At 45.3% G+C, this 20,128-nt stretch overlaps 1 protein-coding gene across 4 annotated transcripts in view; it reads left to right on the top strand.

The window, feature by feature from the left end:
- The first annotated feature begins 15,479 nt into the window (after positions 1-15,479).
- Rpgrip1 (RPGR interacting protein 1) overlaps positions 15,480-20,128 on the top strand; it is a 32,432-nt gene continuing 27,783 nt past the window's right edge. Inside the window, exons 1-4 of one of the 4 annotated variants that reach the window (XM_087911870.1) lie at positions 15,480-15,788; positions 17,821-17,984; positions 19,038-19,181; positions 19,510-19,660. In XM_087911870.1, the coding sequence (XP_087767996.1) occupies positions 15,569-15,788; positions 17,821-17,984; positions 19,038-19,181; positions 19,510-19,660 (679 nt within the window). In that variant the 5' untranslated portion in view covers positions 15,480-15,568. The remainder of the gene's footprint in view (positions 15,789-17,820; positions 17,985-19,037; positions 19,182-19,509; positions 19,661-20,128) is intronic. The other 3 variants (XM_087911869.1, XM_087911867.1, XM_087911868.1) reach the window with 3 other exon arrangements.

The raw sequence follows: 20,128 nt of genomic DNA, 5'->3' as shown, positions 1-20,128 counted from the left end.
GCAGGTAGGGTTTACAGGTTAACTTCGGGTCTAACAACCGAAAGTGTTCCCCTTTCCTTCTAGTTTTGATCTCCTATGTTAACATTTGCAGGCTATATTTTATAAGATTACCCTCTATATCACTAAGGTAACTCATTTTCTAACTTTTTTGGTAAGTGAACAGCTCAATTCAAAGCCTTATAAACGTTTCTGCTTCTCCCTTTTGAGGTTAATCTTCCTCTAATTGTAACAGTCTACTTTTTATCAGCTAAGTCCTGATCTGGGCTAAATTCGTTGGTCTATGTATGCCCGACAGTGCTCCCATTAGGACTACAGAAGTGGAGGAAGCACCCAGGCCTGAGGAACCGCCCAGAGAGGAAAAGCTTGTCCAGAGAAGCTCACTGGAGTGTGCGCGGAAGGCTGCCGAGCTTCGGTGAGAGCTAACATTCTGTGCCTCAAACTATGCTGAGCAGAAAAAGACGGCCTTTCGGCTTGTCTGAGCTTTTCTCCACCACAGAGGAAAAGGGGTTATTTAGGGACAGATTCAATCTAGACATAGACCTGGAGTATCTAATCAGGTAAGAAGCCCTTCATATAAAGAAGTAGGTGGGTTAGGTTTGTGGCACATGCCTGGTCTACACAGAGACAGGGTAACAGGATACGACCAAAGAGAGAGGAGAGGGAGGGGGAGGAATGAATTTCTCCCTGTAGTCCTGGCTGCCCTGGAACTCACTCTGTAGACCAAGCTGACCTTGAACTCACAGAGATCCACCTGCGTCTGCCTCCCAAGTGCTGGGATTAAAGGCGTGCTCCACCACTGCCCACCTATCATTTTTCTGAGCGTTTTTGCCCTGACAGGTAAAACATCACTGCTTCTCTAAGACCTCCTCCCCATTATGTGGCTCCCCACTTTTTAAAAATTTATTTATTTTAATGAGTGGTTTTTTTTCCAGGGAGTTACAGATGGCTATTAGCTGCCACATGGGTGCTTGGAACTGAATCCAAGTCCCCTGGAAGAGCAGCCAGTGTTTTTAACCACCGAGCCATCTCTCCAGTCCTCCTAACTTGGCATGGTGTTTTTCCTCCTCTCCTTCGTTCTTCTCCTTTGGACAGCTGCTGAATTTATAGCTTGCCTGCACTGAAACATTTTCGTGTTCAAATGCAGACATACACATGAGTGTGCAGGTCAGAGACAACTTTCTGCACTTAGGGTTTTTTTTTTATTTTGAGACTTATTTATTTATTATGTATATAGTGTTCTGTCTGCTTGTTATGCCTGCAGGCCAGGTCGTGAGCCACCGTGTGGTTGCTGGACTGGAACTCAGGACCTCTGGAAGAGCAGTCAGTGCTCTTAACCTCTAAGCCATCTCTCCAGCCCCCCACACACATTTTTTTCTTTTACTCTTCTTCTTCTTCTTCTTCTTCTTCTTCTTCTTCTTCTTCTTCTTCTTCTTCTTCTTCTTCTTCTTCTTCTTCTTCTTCTACAGGATTTCTCTGTGTAATAGTCTTGGTTGTCCTATAGTCCTGGTTGTCCTGAACTCACTCTGTAGACCATGCTGGGCTGTAACTCACAGAGATCTGCCTGCCTCTGCCTCGCTGGTGTTGGAATTAAAGGTGTGCACCACCACTGCCCGGCTGGAGCTGATTATTTTATTCCATCAGAAGTTTCAAGAACTGAACTTGTCTGACTTCTGTGGTAAGTACTTCTATGCACTGGTCGAAGGATTGGGAACTTAGCTCAGTGCAGAGCCCTTGCTCAAGGGCAAAGATGGCTTGCCTCTGCCTCTGGGGTGCTGGAATTGAAGACTCACGATACCCAACAAAGAGAAAAAGAGATATTGGACTCTAGTGTCCAAACCGAGAAGGAGTTGCCCCCAGAGACCATCCCATACACCACAGCCGATGCAAAAGCATGAGGATTTTATTAATTCTGTCATGACAGGGTCCCTCAGCATTCGGGAAGCTGAGAGACCTCGAATAGCTGGTACAGTCTACTTTTAAAGGAGAAGGCCCCATAGAAACAAAAGGGGTTGTTCCTTGACCATTATGATTGGCTTGTTCGAAAAGGGCTAATACCAATAATTGACTGGAGAACTATTGTCAGATCAGATGAGGTAAGAGGTCATTTTGACCCCGTTTCCCAGGGGACTGAGTCAAAACATACGTATGTGGGTAATTGTTCAGGAACTGAGTACGTGCACGTGTAGCTGAGGTTCCCAGGAGAAGAGGGGAAGCACTGAGGCACGGAGGCTGAGAGGGTTTGGAATTGTCAGAAATGGCTTCAGAATTGTCTAAAATCTTACAGAGACTAGGGAGATGGCTCAGTCAGTACGCTGCTTGTCACACAAGCCTGCAGACCAGGGTTTGAAACCTCAGCACCCACAGGAAAGCAGGTTGTGGCAGCATGTGCCTATAATCCCAGCACTAGGGTGTTGGAGATAAGGGGCTCCCTGGAGCTCATGGCCTAGCCAGGTTCTGTGTGAGACCTTGTCTTGATATATAAAGTGGAACGCAGAAGAGGAAGATACCCAGCATCAACTTCTGGCCTCCACGTGTGTGTGTGAGCATGAGTGTGAACACACACACACCACGTGGAAAAGTGACTGCATTGTTTAGATCAGTTTTTTAGTTTCATAACAAAATTGAATAAGGAGTACCACACAACCTTGTCTCCACAGCCTTTTCAGGTTATTTTTGATTTAAGATTTTAAATTTAGATTTAGTTTTATTTTATATATATATGACTGTTTTGCTTGCATATGTGTCTGTGCACCATGTGAATTACTGAAACCTGGAGGGCAGAAGTTGGATCCAGCCACCATGTGGGTGCTGGGAATTGAACCCCAGTCCTCTGCAAGAGCAACAAGTGCCCTTAACCACAAGGCCAACTTTTCAGCTCCTCTTTGTTTTTCAGATTTATGTATTTTTTTTAAATGTAGGATGTTAGTGCACTGTGTGCGCCTGGTGCCCAAAGAGCCAGAAGAGGGCGCCAGATCCCTTGGAACCTGGGTTGACTGCTGTTTAACCTGGGACTAGAATCTGTGCTTTCCAAGAGCAGCACGTGTTCTTTACCACTGAACCCGAAGTAGAGCCTTTACTACAAAATTAACTAATAGCCAGAACACACCTTTAATCCCAGCACTTGGGAGGCAGAGGCGGGCAGATCTCAGTGAATTTGAGGCCAGCCTGGTCTACAAGGCGAGTTCCAGGACACCTCGGACTGTTACAGAGAAACCCTGTCTCAAGACACAAACGAATAAATGAATGAATGAATGAATGAATGAATGAGCGAATGAACTGGTGGCACATGTTTTTAATTCAGCACTTGGGAAGCAGAAACAAGCCAATCCTTATGAATTCAAGGCCAGCTGGATTAGAGAATTCCAGGTGAACTAAGGGTTACATAGGAGGACCCTCTCTCAGTGAAAAGAGAAATAAAAAGAACATCAAAACGAGCTAATATTGACACGAAGCCAGGAGTTGATATTAAAGTTCATTCTTAGCCGGGCATGGGTGGCGCACACCTTTAGTCCTAGCTCTGGAGACAGAGTCAGGCGGATCGCTGTGAGTTCCAGGCCAGCCTGGTCTGCAAAGTAAGTTTCAGGACAGCCAGGGTTTTGTAGAGAAACCCTGTCTCAAAACAAAACAAAACAAAACAAACAAAAAAAAAAGAAAAAGAAAAAGAAAGTTCATTCTTGCTGTTGTGCATGCTGGGAGTTTGGGCAAATGTGTAATTATGCGGATCTGGATCCATCGTAAATCACAGGGTGCTCAACGCCCTGAAAGCCTCTTCTGCTCTGTCTGTTTATGTCTCTTTCCCCAACCCCCATCCTTTCGCTCTCACTATGGCTTTTTCTTTCGCCTAAAGCTCTGGATAGCTGGGACTGTACGAATACGGCTTTGCGCGTTCGCGCTTTTCACGTCATCATTTAGGAGTCCGCCCGGTTTCCCTTGACGGCAGCCCGCCTCCGTCCCACCCGCCACCTCGGGCTGAATAACAAACAGTCCATTGACTTTTTTTTTTCTTTTTGAGACAGGGTTTCATGTAACCCAGGCTGGCCCAAGCTCACTATGGAGCAGAGGATCATCTTGAAGCTCGGATCCTCCTGCTTCTACCTTCCAAGTCTGTGATTTCAGGCATTCACCACCGCATCTGTTTTATACAGGGCAGGGGACCAAGTTTAGGATCTCCTGTTCTCTCCACCAACTGAGATAGAACCACAAGCCTGTGGAGACCTGCTAAGTGCTGAACAGTTAAGTCCCACATATAATTAAAGATCTCGTTCATAACTAGTCAGGACTGAGAGTGAGAGTCACTGGGGCAGAGCGAGCCTAAATCCTTACTTTTAAACCTTTTATCTTTTAAACTTTTTCCCCTTCCCTTCCCTTCCCTCCCCTCCCCCCCCTCCCCTCCCCTCCCCTCCCCTCCCCTCCCCTCCCCTCCCCTCCCCCTCCCCTCCCCTCCCCTCCCCTCCCCTCCCCTCCCCTCCCCTCCCCTCCCCTCCCCTCCCCTCCCCTCCCTCCCTCCCTTCCTTCTTTCTTTCTTTTTTTTTTTTGAAACAGGATTTTACTAAATAGTTCTGGTTGCCCTGAAACTCACTCTGTGACATTGAACTCACAGAGATCTACCTGCCTCTGCCTCCCAAGTGTTGGGATTAAAAGTGTATGCCATCAAATAATTTTTGTTTTGTATTTTGAGACAAGGTTTCTTTGTGTAGCCCTGGCTGTCTGTCCTAGAACTTTCTCTGTAGACTAAGCTGGCTTTTGAACTCAGAGATCTGCCTGACTCTGTCTCCCAAGTTCCAGAGTGCTAGGATTAAAGGTATGCCCCACCATGCCCAGCTAAGTTATTTTTAAAAAAAGGAAAAAAGAAAAAGGGCCTACCTGGGCTATATAGTGAGATGTTGTCTCAAAAATGTAAATTAAATCAAATATCCAGAAACATGATTCCCTAGGTTTGGAAACAATAGTTGCCTTCCTTTGTTTCTATATTTATGTTTCTAAGGATACAAAGCATATATTTAGTTGTACTCTGTAAGATTTCTGAGAAATTATGAGAACCCTAATTAAAAAAATAGTTACTATGTTTTCTTAAAACTCAAGGTTTAAGGTTAGTGGTTGTTATATCTCAACTGTCATAATTAAAAACAGGAGAAAGAGAGCCTGGAGAGGTGGCTCAGAGGTTAAGAGCACTGGCTGCTCTTCCAGAGGTTCTGAGTTCAATTCCCAGTAGTGGCTCACAACCATCTACAACGAGATCTGGTGCCCTCTTCTGGCCTGCAGGCAGAACATTATATACCTAATAAATAACAACAGCCAGTGTTGGTGTGTAGTGATATTTCATTTGTATTTTAAGAAATAAAGCTTGCTTGAAGATCAGAGAGTAAAACATCCCCACTGGCCAGCCTTACAGACCAGGCAGCAGTGGCACACACCTTTAATCCCAGTAGCCACACTAGTTTGGCATGAAACTAGGTGGTAGTGTTGTACACCTTTAATCCCAGCCCTAGAGAGGAATATAAAACAGGAGGAGACAGCTCTCAGACACAGTCTCTTCCTGAGATTCCTGGAGGCAGGATTGCCATTTTTAGACTGAGGTGGAGGTAAGAGCCAGTGGGTGACTGGCTGATTTTCTTTTCTGACCTTTAGGTTGAACCCCAATATTTGTTTCTGGGTTTTTATTAATTGTGCTACAGTGGGGTTTGCCTTTAATCCCAGCACTTGGGAGGTAGAGGCAGGTGGATCTCTGTGAGTTCAAGGTCAACCTGGTCTTCAGAGTGAGTTCCAGGACAGCCAGTGCTACACAAAGAAACCCTGTTTCAGGGGGGGAAAAGTCAGCAACAACAAAATATGAGGAAGGATATTTTGCAGACTGTGTTTCAATTTCCGCTGTGTTCTGGGGAAACTGAAGAGGCAACGGCAGGAGGTACTGGGTCCCCAATGGAACAGTTCAGTGTCTTCTGTTTACAGAGCTTCCATTAAGGAGAACGTGGAGCTGATTCGGCTTAAGAAGCTCTTATATGAAAAGAACGCCTCACTAGCAGCCACAGAAGCCCAATTAACACAAGTTCAAGAGGTGAGCTGCTATAATCAGGTGTGCTTTTTAGAGAGGGGAAAGTCAATTAGTTCTTGCATGGAGCCTTAGATTCATTCCCTAGTACTGCAAAAAGGGGAGAGAGGGGGATACTTCAAAAAAAAAAAACCTAGCCAGGCTGTGGTGATGCACTCACCACAGCCAGTAATCTCAGCACTGGGAAGGCAGAGGCAGGTGGATCTCTATGAGTTAGGGAGCTGAATGCGGACACACTGAAGGTCAGGTCCTAGAACCTGTCTGTTAAGTGAATGCACACACTGAAGGTCCTAGAACCTGTCTGTTAGGCTTCAGCATGTAGACAGTGCACAGTTGGAGATGGGTTTTGAACAAGCTGGTCATAAGCTCAACTTCTCTCCAAAAGATCTCAAAGCCTTGAAAAGCATGATATTTGAAATTCATTTTAGTACATGATAGAGAATATCATTAGGAAAAAGATTACAAAGTACCAGTAGTTACCAGTTACAGGTTTTACAATAGAGAATATCTTTAGGAAAAAGGTTATGAAGTACCAGTGGTTACCAGTTACAGGTGGCGAATGTAGGTGCTGTAGGAGACGCTATATTGTCCTGAAACCTTCAGATGTAGCTCAAGGCGCTCATCAACAACATGGCAAGTCTGTGGCCAGCCTGCGCTATGTGAAACCTGTCGCAAAAAACAAACGAAAACTAAACAAACCAATCAAAACCAGGGAAGGGGGCTCGAGAGATGACTCAGAGGTTAAAAGAACTTCTCTTGTTCTGCAGAGGATCCAGGTTTGATTCCTGGCACCCACATGGAGGCTTACTGTCTCTAACTCTAGGTCCAAGGGATGTGATGCCCTCTTCTGACCTCTGCAGGAACCAGGCACATACGTGGCGCACATAAATACATGCAGGTGAAACACACATACTCATAAAATAACTAAATCTGAAGAGAAAATATTGGGGCTGGAGAGATGGCTCAGCAGTTAAGAGCAGCATTGACTGCTCTTCCAAATGACTTGGGTTCATTACCAGCATCCACATGTTCCAGGGGATCCAACACCCTCACGAAGACATACATGCAACCAAAACCCCAATGTAATGAAATAAATAAATGAATGAGTATATACAAAACTACAGGAGAACGGAATAAGGCCAGAATGGATGATACAGACTGCAGACACAGAAATCCTGTACAAGTCCAGGACAGGAGAGCTATGCAGACTAGTTGAGGACCCAGTGGGAGAGAATATTGCAGAGAAAGGGATCTTACTTTGATAAATCCAGAAAACAGAATAATGAGTTCTGTCCCCAAAAGGAGAGAGAGTGAGGGCAACGGAGAAATGGGTGGTGGCTTCTGGCCTCCCGCTTTAGGTGAGTAGATCTGGTGGCACCAGTCTCCGTGGTTGGACCTTCCCGCAGTCAGCACTGTCCAAGACCTGGGTGCTCCCCGAGGCATGGAGTATCTTCTCTTTTCCCTTCTCTCCTTCTGAAATAAGGTCTCATTGTGTCACCCTGGTGGGCTTTGAACTTGCTCTGTAGACCAAGCTGGACTCAAACTCATAGCCTCCCAGGTGCTGGGATTCAAGGCATGGGATACCACAGTCAACTATACCTTATAGAGATGTCAAATTTTCTCATGAAATTGGTGATTTAGTGAAATAATACTTACTTATTTCTTTCAGGCATATGAAGACTTGCTCCAGAAGGTAATTTTTGTTGTTGTTGTTGTTGTTTTTTAAGACAGGATTTGTATCAGCACTTTCTTGTCAGGACCCCTAGCCCACAAATGATTACCCAGGAACTTATTATTAATTATGAAAGGCTACCTGGTTTATAATTTTTGAACTATTTATTTTTCTATGACTGTCTGTACTCATTTTCTTTGCTTCAGCATCTAAGTACATTTTAAAGCACCCTATATCTGTTTAGAGCTTTTCTCAGTCTGGACCTGACTTCACTGCGTTCCTGCAGCATTCTCTGACCACATCAGAGAATCCTAAACTGTTTGCCTGGCCCTCTGCCACGGCTTTGCCTTAGGGCACCAGTGTCTCCCTGCAGCCTTTGTATCTGGCTTCCTGCTGTGGTGTAGTGAATCAGCTGCTCACAGCAGTGCCTCTGACCCAGCCTCCTGATCTCTCTCTCTCTCTCTCTCTCTCTCTCTCTCTCTCTCTCTCTCTGGTTTTTCAAGACAGGGCTTCTCTGTGTAACAGTCCTAGTTGTCCTGGAAGTAGCCCTGTAAATCAGACTGGCCTTGAACTCACAGAGAGCCACCTGTCTCTGCCCCCTGAGTGTTGGGATTAAAGATATACACCACCCCTGCCTGACTACGAGCCAGGCCTTTTAAATGAGCTGTGTTTCTGTGTTTCTGTACCTGACAGCAGTTATGCGCTGTGTACATGGCCCATGTTGGGTGACAAATGTAGTCAGATTTTTCTTTGGGTCATCAACTCACAAATAACGACCTAGAGCCTTATTATAAATTGTGAAAGCTCAGCCTTACTTTAGACTTGTGCCTAACTACTTCATATAATTTAAATTAAACCCCCCCCCCCTTTTTGGGGGGTTTTTCAAAATAGAATTTCTCTATGTAGCTTTGCAGTCTGTCCTGGAACTCATTCTGTAGACCAGGCTGACCTCGAACTCACAGAGATCTGTCTGCCTCTGCCTCCCGAGTGATGGGGTTAAAGGTGTGGGTCACCTCCGCCTAACTAACCCATATTTTTTAATCTATGTTCTTCCACGAGGTTTGTTATCTCATCTCCATGCTGTCCATTCTGTTTTCTCCATGTCTGTCTCTTGACTCCTCTCTGTCCTCAGAAGTTCTGTCTAACCTTTTCCTGCTTTGCTGTTTGCCATTCAGCTCTTTATTAAACCAATCAGAAGACACCTTGGCAAAGACACATCTTCACAGCATAAACCAATATTCCACAATAAGGATCTCTCTCCACAGTTTTATTTTGTTTTGTTTTTCAAGACAGAGTTTCTCTATGTAACAGCTCTGACTGTCCTGGTGCTCCCTCTGTAGACCAGGCTGGCTTCAGACTCACAGAGATCCACCTGCCTCTGCCTCCCAAGTGCTGGGATAAAAGGTGTGTGCGACCCCTGCCCAGTCAAAAGGTAATTAATAAAGTTTCTTTAAATTTGTTTCTTAGTAATCAGAGCAATCAAACCCAAAGAAATCTATGTTTTTCTCCAGGTTACATGATAGCAGAATTAAGGCATCTAAATTAGTTATTGTTTCTTTTTTCTTTCTTTCTTTCTTTCTTCTTCTTCTTCTTCTTCTTCTTCTTCTTCTTCTTCTTCTTCTTCTTCTTCTTCTTCTTCTTCTTCTTCTTCTTCCTCTTCTTCTTCTTCTTCTTTTTGTTTGGTTTTCAAGACAGGGTTTCTCTGTAGCTTTGGTGCCTGTCCTGGAACTAGTTCTTGTAGACCAAGCTGGCCTCAAACTCACAGAGATCCGCCTGCCTCTGCCTCCCAAGTGATGGGATTAAAGCCGTGTGCCACCACAGCCCGACGCTGTTTTTTTTTTTTTTCTTTTCCATTCTCTTATTTTTTTGGTCATATTGTTTCTAATAAGATGAATTATGTTGGGGGAGGATTAAAAGGGGGAGGGGAGAGGCAGGGAGGGGAGCAGAGAAAAATGTAGAGCTCAATAAATATCAATAAAAAAGATGAATTACGCTATTACTGTAACAAGTTATATTTGTTTTGAGCAAAATTGAAACACAATTTCTGAGTTGAGAAATATTTTGAGTGGTATTTTTTTAGCTTATTATCACAGCAAATTATAACACTCAAAAACTTCCAGGAGTATTCTTTTGATAAGCAATGAGTTATCCTGTGTCTGTTGCAGACACTCTGGTGTTCTCCAGTCTTTGAGCATACTCACTACTATGAATGGGGTCCAGACAAAACTGGGTAAATGCCTGTGACTGAAGGTCACCAAGAAGCTCAGCTGGGTCTCAGCAGAAGCAATCACAGAAAACAGCTCACAACTTCAAGAGCTGGCATAGTATTTTCCGAGGAGCAAGGGGACAATTATCATTTTAGAAATCATCCAAATATCTTAGAAAATCAAGGCAGTTTTTGAAAATGACACCTAACTTAGAGCCAGGGATTAATTTGGGTCTTGGAAAAATTATAACTCCAGTGGTGACTTACAGTGTCTCAGTCCAGCATAAGGGGAAATCTGTGCTCACAGAGACATGCTAAGGAGAAAAGCAAGGTCTCTTTACGGCGGCTCGACATTGTGTTGTTTACTGTCCTCAAAGTCTGTCTTAGTCAGTGTGCTCTTGCTGTGAAGAGACTCCATGACCATGGCAACTTTTCTAAGGGAAAGCATTGACTGGGGTTTGCTCACAGTTTCAGAGGTTGAGCCGTTGTCATCGTGGTGGTAGCTTTCACTGTGGTGGGAACAGTAGCCGCACACAGCCACATACAGTGTTCGAGAAGTTCTACATCCAGATCCCTAGGCAACAGGAGAAGAGAGAGGAGCCATTGGGCTTGGCTGGGCTTCTGAAACCCCAAAGCCCACCTGCCAGTGACACACTTCCTCTCACAAGGTCACACACACTCCAGTAAGGCTGGACCTCCTAATCCCAGTCAAGTACTCACTCCTTGATGACGAAGCATTCAGATATATAAACCCATGGGAACCTTTCATATTCAACCCCCCACATAGTCGTTCTTTGTGGCCTCTGCCTAAGAATGCTGGAGTTGCTGCTGTCTGGAGACCATTCCTACTGAATCATTTGATCGTTCCTAGAGGAATTTCCCTTTGTCTGCAGAATCAGGGAATACTGAATGCAGCCCGTGACGCCTTCCTCAGCCAAGTGAATGAGCTCAAGGCAGAGCTAATGGAGGAGAGCGAGAAGGTCGTGAGCCTGAGGACACAGCTGGGAGATGTGTCTGTCCTGCAGACAACTCTGAAAGAGGTAAATAACAGCTCTTGTATAGAGTACTTGCCTAGCACAGATAAAGCCCCGGATTTGGTCCCCAGCATGGCATGAAAGCAGGTGTGGCGCCTTTAGTTCCAGCACTGCAGAGGCAGAGGCAGAGGCAGGGGGATCTCTGAATTCATTCTGTCCCGCTGAGGCCCCCACTCAAACATGTGGTGCTGATGCACATCTGTAGTCTCAGCAATCTAAAAAAGGAAACGAGAAGATGAGATGTTCAAGGTCTTTTGTGAGCTTGAGACCAGCTTGGGCTACATCATAAACAAACAAACAAACAAACAAACGTTTGTCAGGGACCAAGCCTGAGAACACGAGGGGGGCATTTTTATTTTAATGAAAACTGCTGCATTCTAACTTCAAGATGGCAAAAAGTGAGCATTGGAGTCGGGCGGTGGTGGCACACGCCTTTAATCCTAACACTCAGGAGGCAGAGGCAGGAGGATCGCTGTGAGTTCAAGGTCAGCCTGGTCTACAAGAGCTAGTTCCAGGACAGGCTCCAAAGCTACAGAGAAACCCTGTCTTGACAAACCAAACCAATCAAACAAACAAAAAACCAAAAGAGAGCATCGTAGCAACAATATGGTTATTCCATGAAAACCATTTCTTTTCCGTCTATTCTCGCTTTGCTTTCCTGGATATCTGTGCACTGCATGAGTGTCTGCTGTCTGCTGAAGTCAGAAGAAGGAATTAGATCTCCTAAAAATTGGAGTTACAGATGTTTGTGAGTCATCCTGTGGGTGCTGGGGATCAAACCTAGGTCCTCTAGGACAGCAGGAGTTCTTAGCTGCTAACCATCTCTCCAGCCTTGCTACTTAATTTTTTATATGAGAACAGTGAGCCTCAAAAGTGGTTAAAGCACATAGTTTAGATGATTACAACATTTGAGAATCTATACTTCTCTATTTTCTAGACTCATTTGTCTTTTCTCTTTCTTTTTCTTTTGTTTTTTGAGACAGGGTCTCACTGTGTAGTGCTGGCTAGTGTGGAATACACTATGTAGGCCAACTGACCTCAAACTCACAGAGATCTTCCTGTGATCTTCCTCGGCCCCCTGAGTGCCAAGGTTAACTGTGTGTACCACCAGGATTGGCTGCTTCCTTTTTCATTATGTTTGTTTAGTGTGTGTCTGTATATGCAGGTACATAGATCACAACTCAAGGGTGGAGGTCAGAGGGCAACTTTGGAGTCAGTTTTCTCTTTCTGTCATGTGGGTTCTGAGGATCAGGCTTGGTGGCAATCACCTTTATGTCCTGAGCCGTCTTACTGACCACTTTCATCTTCCATGATGCTTTGCCATGATGGTAGGAACACAGATGTAAGGAAAACGTACATCAAAGAGTTCACTAACGCCAATAAAATTCTCAGCCTACCTTTTTTCCTTTCTTTTTTTTTTTTTGTTTTTTTTGAGTCAGGATTTCTCTGTAGCCTTGGAGCCTGTCCTGAAACTGTCTCTGTAGACCAGGCTAGCCTCGAACTCACAGAGATCCTCCTGCCTCTGCCTCCTGAGTGCTGGGATTAAAGACATGCGCCACCACACCTGACACTCAGCCTTCTTTCAATTAGCTCCAATCTTTTGTTTGTTTGTTTTTGTTTTTTGAGAGAGGGCTTTACCATGTGGCCCTGGAGGTCCTGGCACTTGCTCACTCTGTAGGCTAGACTGGTAGCCTCTGCACTGGGTTTTAAGGTGTGTGCCACTGACAGGTAGTCTGTCAAATGACAACTTGTAGAGCCAGTGTAGAAAAGCCCATGCCATAACATGCAAGACGAGTATGCTCTCAAGGATTCTGTCATTCTTAGTTTCAGGTCAGAGTTGAAGATTTGGAAAATGAACGGAAATTGCTGAGTGATAGTTATGACAGACTCGTGCAAAAGTAAGTACAAAGTCTGCTCCCAAAGCACTGTTTCCTATGATAGAATCATGGAGCCTTACAAATTTTAAACAGATAACAGGTATGGTGGCACATGCCTTTAATCCCAGCATTCCAGAGGAAAAGGCAGACAGAGATGGAGGCCACAAGGCCAACCTAATCTACAGAGTGATGTCCAGGACATCCAGGGCTATATAGAGAGAAAGCCTGTCTCAAAGAGCAAAACGAAAAATAATAAACAAAGGGATAATAATAATGTTCAAAGGAAAGGCAAGCTGTATACAGGTGTGCTCACCTGTCCTGGCTTGTACATTTTAATATGCTGAGACTGTGAAGTGAGCTCCTTCACTTTCATTCTAGGCCTTTTATCACTTTTATTTAGTTAATTTTTACTGCTGGGTGGCGGTTACACATGCCTTTAATCTCAGCACTCAGGAGGTAAAGGCAGGTCTATCTCAGTGAGTTAGAGGCTAGCCTGGTCTATAGAGCAAGTTCCAGGTCCATACACAGAGAAACTGTCTTGAAGAAACAAACAAACATGAAAAAAACACCTTTTTAAAAAACTTATTTTTATTTTATGCATCTGGATCTGTTGCCTGTATGGATGCATATATACCACACACGTGCCTGGGTGTCTTTGCCTCTGGAGACTCAGGGAACTGGAGTTACAGATGGCCGTGAACCACCATGTGTGTGCTGGGAACTGAACCTAGGTGCCCTGGAAGAACAACCCAGTGCTCTCAACCACTGAGCCATCTCTCCAGCCCCCTCCTTTTTCTTTTTCTTTTCTTTTTTTTTTCTGCTTTTTTTTTTTTTTTTTTTGAGACAGCATTTCTTCTGAGTACCTGTTGTCTGCTGTCCTGGAGTTCTCTGTAGACCAGACTGGCCTCAAACTCAGAGATCCTCCTGCCTTCACTTCCCAAATGCTAGGATTAAAGGTAGACACCACTACCACAGGTCTGCGGCTAAAAAAAAAAACAAAACAAACACAAATAAGCAAAAAAACAAAAACAAAAACAAAAACATTTTTTTCTTCAAAATTTGTTTTGGACTTACTTGTTTCATCTTATGTGTATGAGTGTTTGGCCTGCATGTGTGTTTGCACCATGCGTGTGCCTAGTGCCTGAAGAGGCCAGAAGAGGGCGCTAGGTTCCCTCAGACTGGAGTCATGGATGGTTATGCATCACGACGTGAGTGCTGGGAATAGAGCCTAGGTCCCTGGCAAGAAGAGCAAGTCTCTTGGCTACTCCAGCTCCCAGGATTTTTGTTTTTAAAGACATTTAAAAGACATTCATCGTGTCCCACCTGGGGTGGTGCCTCACTAGTTTTCAAAAAAAAAAAAGGCCTGGAGGGATGGCTCAGCCATTAAAGGCTAGGCTCACAACCAAAAATATAAGAGTTAGGTTCCCAGCACCCACGGCTGTCCCTCCAGGTATTTAAAAAAAAAAAAAAAAAAAAAAAGACATTCAGTCTTTTTGGCTCAGACTGGCTGAGTCCCAGAAGCCGCAGAAGGACTGGTCCTCACCCGCCTCTTCTCATTTGTTCCCAATTATTTATTAGGAGGAGCACATGTCACAGCACACATGTGGAGGGCAGAGGGCAGATTTCGGAAGTCGGTTCTTTCCTTTACCATGTGTACCTGGGAACTGAACTCAGGTTGTTAGGCTTGACAGAGGGACCCACACACACTGCACCATCTCACTGTCCACCCAACCCAGCAGGTTAGTTTTTCTAGATAGGGCCTCCCTCCCTATGTTGACCAGGTTAGCCTCACAGAAATCTTCCTGCCTCTGCCTCCTGAGGGTTGTCACTAAAGGCATGAGACATCACTCTTGGCCAGGAAGTCTTTATTTAATTCTTTTTTTGTTTTTCGAGACAGTGCTTCTCTGTGTAGCTTTAGAGCCTGTCCTGGAACTTTCTCTGTAGAACAGGCTGACCTTGAAGTCACAGAGAGATCTGCCTGTCTCTGACTCCTGAGTGCTGGGATTAAAGGTGTGTGCCACCACCACCCAGTTTAATTCTTTTTTTTTTTAATTTTGTTTTGAAACTGCATTTCTCTGTGTAGTCCTGGCTATCCTGGAATTCACTCTGTAGACCAGGCTGTCCTTGAACTCCACCTGCCTCTGCGTGTTGTGTCAAGTTTCCGTGTGTCCTCATCACCTCCCCCCCCTCACCGTGCTCAACAATAGACCAAACACAGTGTCTCAGTGTCTTTTGTTTTTGGGGGGGTGGGCAAGAAGTTTTTAACGTCAGTGTCATTCCATTACTAGGACCTGACCTTGCTTGTTTTCTACTCAAGGCAGGCCTAACAGCTGAATACCGCAGAATGGAGGTACAGGTGTTAAACAGCCAGTTTTGTTCTTGAGTATAGTAAATAGTTTAAAGATATGTGTTCTCTACATAGCCATTGGCAAAGGCAGATGGGGGATAAGGTGAGAAAAGAAAGATCTTGTTTCTCAGTTCTAACTCAGTGGGTCTCAGCATGTCTGACACACTGGCTGCCTAAAGAAAGCCATCATGTTGGAGAAGTTCCTAGAGAAATGAATGGTTGGGGTGCTTGCACAGTGGAACCCTGGAGACTTAAGTAGGAGGGACACCGAACCACCCTCAATGCCACCCAAAAGTTCCAAAGCAGTTGGCAAATGACAGTTACAAATAAAGCCAGGGCAGAGAAAACATGTGGAGAAAGGAATGATCGGCTAGGTTCCAGAGATGCTGAAACTGTGTAACAAAGACACCGCAGTCTTCCCCTTGGAGGGGCCCCCTGACACCACGCCTCCGCTTCTCAGCCTGCTGGAGAGCAGTCATCCGCCTCCCTGGAGCAGGGAGCTCTCCAGAGAGCAGCTACCGCAGGAAGCCTGTCCGCCGCAAGACCAGCTGGACCCTGGGCTGGAGGAAACAAAAGTCCTGCTCCAGGCAGCCAGCGAGAAAGGTGGGTCAGGCGGAAAGGAGCTTTCTCAAGTGCAGTCTCTGTGTGTGACTTGGGAGACGGGAACTTGGGCCTCCAGTCTCCAGTCTCCCCACATGACCCCGTATTTTGTGGGCCATCAATAACTAAAATTAAAGTGTGGGCAGGTAGGTCTATTTAGCCAGGAAGTTATGGCACCTGCACACATGATATGCATGTCTTGCTCCATGTATCTCTTCCTATTTGGGATGATGTCAATTTTTGATTTATTGCTTTTAAACATTTACTTTATTGGTCATGCTAAAAACAGATTTCTCATCCAGTGTGGTGCATGCCTTTAATCCCAACACTTGAGAAGCAGAGGCAGTCAGATCTCTGTGAGTTCCAGGACAACCAGGGCTACAGAGTGAGACCTTGTTTCAAAATATCAAAAGGAAAGAGAGAGAGAGAGAATGAGAGAATTTCCTTGTTTGTTTTTAATTTGGTCATTTCTGAGATGAGTGAAAAAAATCAGTCATTTCTTTATTTTGTTTTGCTTTTTTCCACCTGATGTCTGAAATTGAGAATCAAATTACTACTCTTGATTGATTCCTGGCTCCTACTAACAAAATTTTAGTTCCTGTCTCTTTTTCCTGTTGATTTGGTGCTGGGGATTTTGTTTGTTTGGTTTTTTTTTGTTTTTTTTAAATTTTTTATGATTTATTTATCTTTATTTATCTTACATTGGTGTGAAGGTGTCAGATCCTCTGAAACTGGATTTTCAGACAGTTGTGAGCTGCCATGTGGGTGCTGGGGAATTGAACCCAGGTCCTCTGGAAGGGCAGTCAGTGCTCTTAACTGCTCAGCCATTTCTCCAGCCCCCTGTTTTGTTTTTTTGAGACAGGATTTCTCTGTGTAGCTTTGGAGCCTGTCCAGGAACTCTATAGACCAGGCTGGCCTCACACTCACAGAGATCCGCCTGCCTCTGCCTCCTCGGTGCTAGGATTAAAGGTGTACACGGCTACCATCCGGTTGTTTAAAAGACTTTTAAACACTGTCAAGAAGATGACTGTTCTTTTCATCCAGCCTCAGATGCTGCTGTATAGTCTTTCAATTTGTCTTTCGATCCTAATATATTCAAATAAGAAAGTATAGGAAAAGAAAGATGACACAAGGCCCCTACCTTTGCCTTCCAGGATGTGGCAGGAAGATGGAGAGTTTGAAGCTAGCCTGGGCTAGTGAGACTGTCTCAAACAAAACAAAGCAACAAGAAAGAGCCTTCATGTTGGGCAGTAGTGCATTCCTTTTGGATCTCTGAGTTTGAGACCAGCCTGGTTTAGAAAATGAGTTCTAGGACAGTTAGAGCTACGCAGAGAAACCTTGTGTCAACAAACAAAGGAGCTTTCAGGCAGAAGCCATAAAATAAGAAAGCTTAGGAACGTATCCCAAGCACCTTGTGGTATACATAAAGTTCAAACTAAGTCTTACAAGATCCGAGGAATTCTCATGTGCTCTGCACCCTGAACAGCAGTGGTCTTCCTTTCCTGAGACATGCACATAACCCCCAGTCTCCCCTCAGTCAGGGTGGGTGTGAGATGGGAGCTGCAGGGCACGGATGGCCACGGATGGCCAGAGTCACAATGAAGAGAAGTTGGTGAGAGACTGGCTTGGACTGTGCTATCAGAAAGGTAATATTTGGTGGGCATATAGTTGAGTTGGTGGAGTGCTTTTGAATGATAAGACCCTGGTGTTCACCATTTGCATTCCCCCGCCACCCCCATCCAGACCAGAAGGACTATTGGCCTGTCCAGGCAGCCACGCAACTGTCCTGTTTTCATTTCCCTCTCCATTCCACAATTCTTGGATGTTCTTCTTTACCGTCTTGATTTCAGCTTAGAAGTACAAGTGTCGCCTCAGTTGACAGGTTCAGCAGGCTAGAGGTCCTTTTGTGTCAGCAGAGGGAATTGCTTTTCTGTAAAGCGTGAAGCCATACAGCGAAACATTGTTTCAGATCACACTTGATTCAGCTCAGTGTTGGCCAATAACTGATCTCTGTTCTCTGCTTCCCTTTTCTCAGCAGCTCAAGGTGAAGATCTGAAGCTTGAAGTCCCCAACATCTGTCACGAACATAAATGGGAGGAAGAGAGTCTCCAGACAACAGACACGGCGCCCCTGTCTCTGGAAGAGCTGTCTGAACCGCATGGTCAGCCCACTCCGCTCCAACAGATATGTCAGGGAGAGGTAAAGAAGTGACTTTATTGAGAGGTCTCTGGTAGGGAGAAACTAAAGGGGCCAGGCAGTGCCGTGAGGCTGACCGAGAGGTAGAGTTTTGTGAGCCCCACCCAGCACCCCCATGTCTTACTGCTCAGACGTAGACTCCTTATTTTCATGAAATTTCAAAAAAGAGTTATTTTATTTAATATGTGAGTGTTGTGTTTGCATGTGTGTCTGTGCACCATGTGTGTACTGGTACCCATGGTAGTTGACAGAAGGCATGAGATTCCCTGGAACTGGAGTTATGGATGGTTGTGAGTTACCACGCAGGTGCTGGGAAACAAACCTCAGCCCCCGGGAGGAGCAGTAAGTGCTCTTACTCACTGAGCCAACTTTCTGGTCCTGTTGTTTCATTTTTAAAGATTTCTTTATTTTTACTTTATGCATATGAGTGCTTTGTTTTCATGTATGTATGTGTGCTACATGCGTGCAGTGCCCACAGAGGTCAGAAGAGGACACTGAATCCCCTGAAACTAGAGTTACAGACAGTTGTGAGCTGCCGTGTGGGTTCTGGGAGTTGAACCTGGATCCTCTGCAAAAGAAGGCAGTGCTCTTACCCATTAAGCCCTGTCTCCTGTCCCTAGATTCCTTAGACTCGAACTTGAGATGATCGGCTGAAGAGCCAGCTGCCATTTGATTTTATTCATTATCGTTTTGTGTGTATATGACAAGTTTGTGTGGGCACATGTGCCATGGTGCATGTGTGGAGTTCGGGGCGGGGCAGCGGGCAACTCTGGAGTTATCTCAGGGACTGAAGCCAAGGCATTAGACTGGCACAGCGAGCACCTTGCCCCTGCAGTCATCGCTCCACTCTCCAAAGCCATCTGAGCACTGTCATCCTGTGCACTGACACACTGATGAGGCCTGGGTGGGGAGAGGAGAGCACCCTTGTGGAATGCAACAAACCTGAAGGAAGCTGGCTGCTGGCCTTTTACAGCTCTGCATAGCTGCTTTAGAGAGAAGGTGGCGACCGCACCTGTCGTATTTTTTCTCGCTCTCCTCTCTGTTTTCGCTCTGTAGTCCAGTGAACCAAAAACTCAAGAAGAAAACAACCTGTCCCAGAAGCTAAGCGAGTTGCAAGTATCACACGCAGAGACCACACTGGAACTAGAAAAGACCAGAGACATGCTCTTCCTGCAGCGCAAAATCAACGTGTGTTATCAGGTGCGAGGAAAGACAGCCCAGGAAAGGGACAGGGACACACACACACACACGCACAGGGAAGCAAGCAAGGCCCAGGTTTCTAGGGCTGGTGGTTAGCGATGTCCTGCCCATGGAAGAAGTTGGGGACCCATATGCCCACACACCCTGGCCCAGAAGTCAGCTAAGGTGCAGCTCACAAAATAGCAAGTGCTGGACTTCTAGGCTCATCTCTCCCCAAAGACCTTAGGGAGCTGCAAATGCAGACCTGAGGAACCTTAGCTTTCCTCCTGGGTCATGTCCTCCTGCTGAGGAGGTGGTGGTCTCCTTCCCCTGGTTTCTGTTCTTTCAGGAGGAGCTAGAGGCAATGATGACAAAAGCTGATAACGAAAATAGGGACCACAAAGAGAAAGTGGAGAGGCTGAATCACCTCCTAGATCTCAAGAACTGCCGCATAAAGCAACTGGAAGGTATTTTAAGAAGCCACGGCCTTCCAGCATCTGGCAAGTCTTAGTACTTTGTTTTTGTCTTGGGTGATGCCACATGACTGACAGGGACCCTCCTGACTCTCTCTCCTGCTCTCTTCCTCTCTTCTCTGTGGGGTTTGTTTGTTTGTTTGTTTGTTTTATTTTTCAGGACTGGATTTCTCTGTGTATCCTTGGCTGTCCCGGAACTCACACAGATTCCCCTGCCTGCCTCTGTCTCCCAAGTGCTGGGATTAAAGGCACCACCACTGCCCAGCTCATCTCTGTAGTTTTGATGCACGGTTTGTAATCTCCTTTCTCTTCATCTGATCAGTGTGAGTCTCTGACTTTTTAATTTTTTTTTAAAGATTTAAAGATTTATGATATGCAGTGTTCTGTCTGCATGCATGCCTGTGCACCAGAAGAGGGCACCAGATCTCATTACAGATGGTTGTGAGCCACCCTGTGGTTGCTGGGAATTGAACTCGAACTCTGGAAGAGTAGCCA

The sequence above is a fragment of the Myodes glareolus genome, chromosome 12 (assembly GCF_982192425.1).
Source record: "Myodes glareolus chromosome 12, mMyoGla1.1, whole genome shotgun sequence".
NCBI classification, from domain to species: Eukaryota; Metazoa; Chordata; class Mammalia; order Rodentia; family Cricetidae; genus Myodes; species Myodes glareolus.
This window is presented reverse-complemented; position numbering and strand designations above follow the sequence as displayed.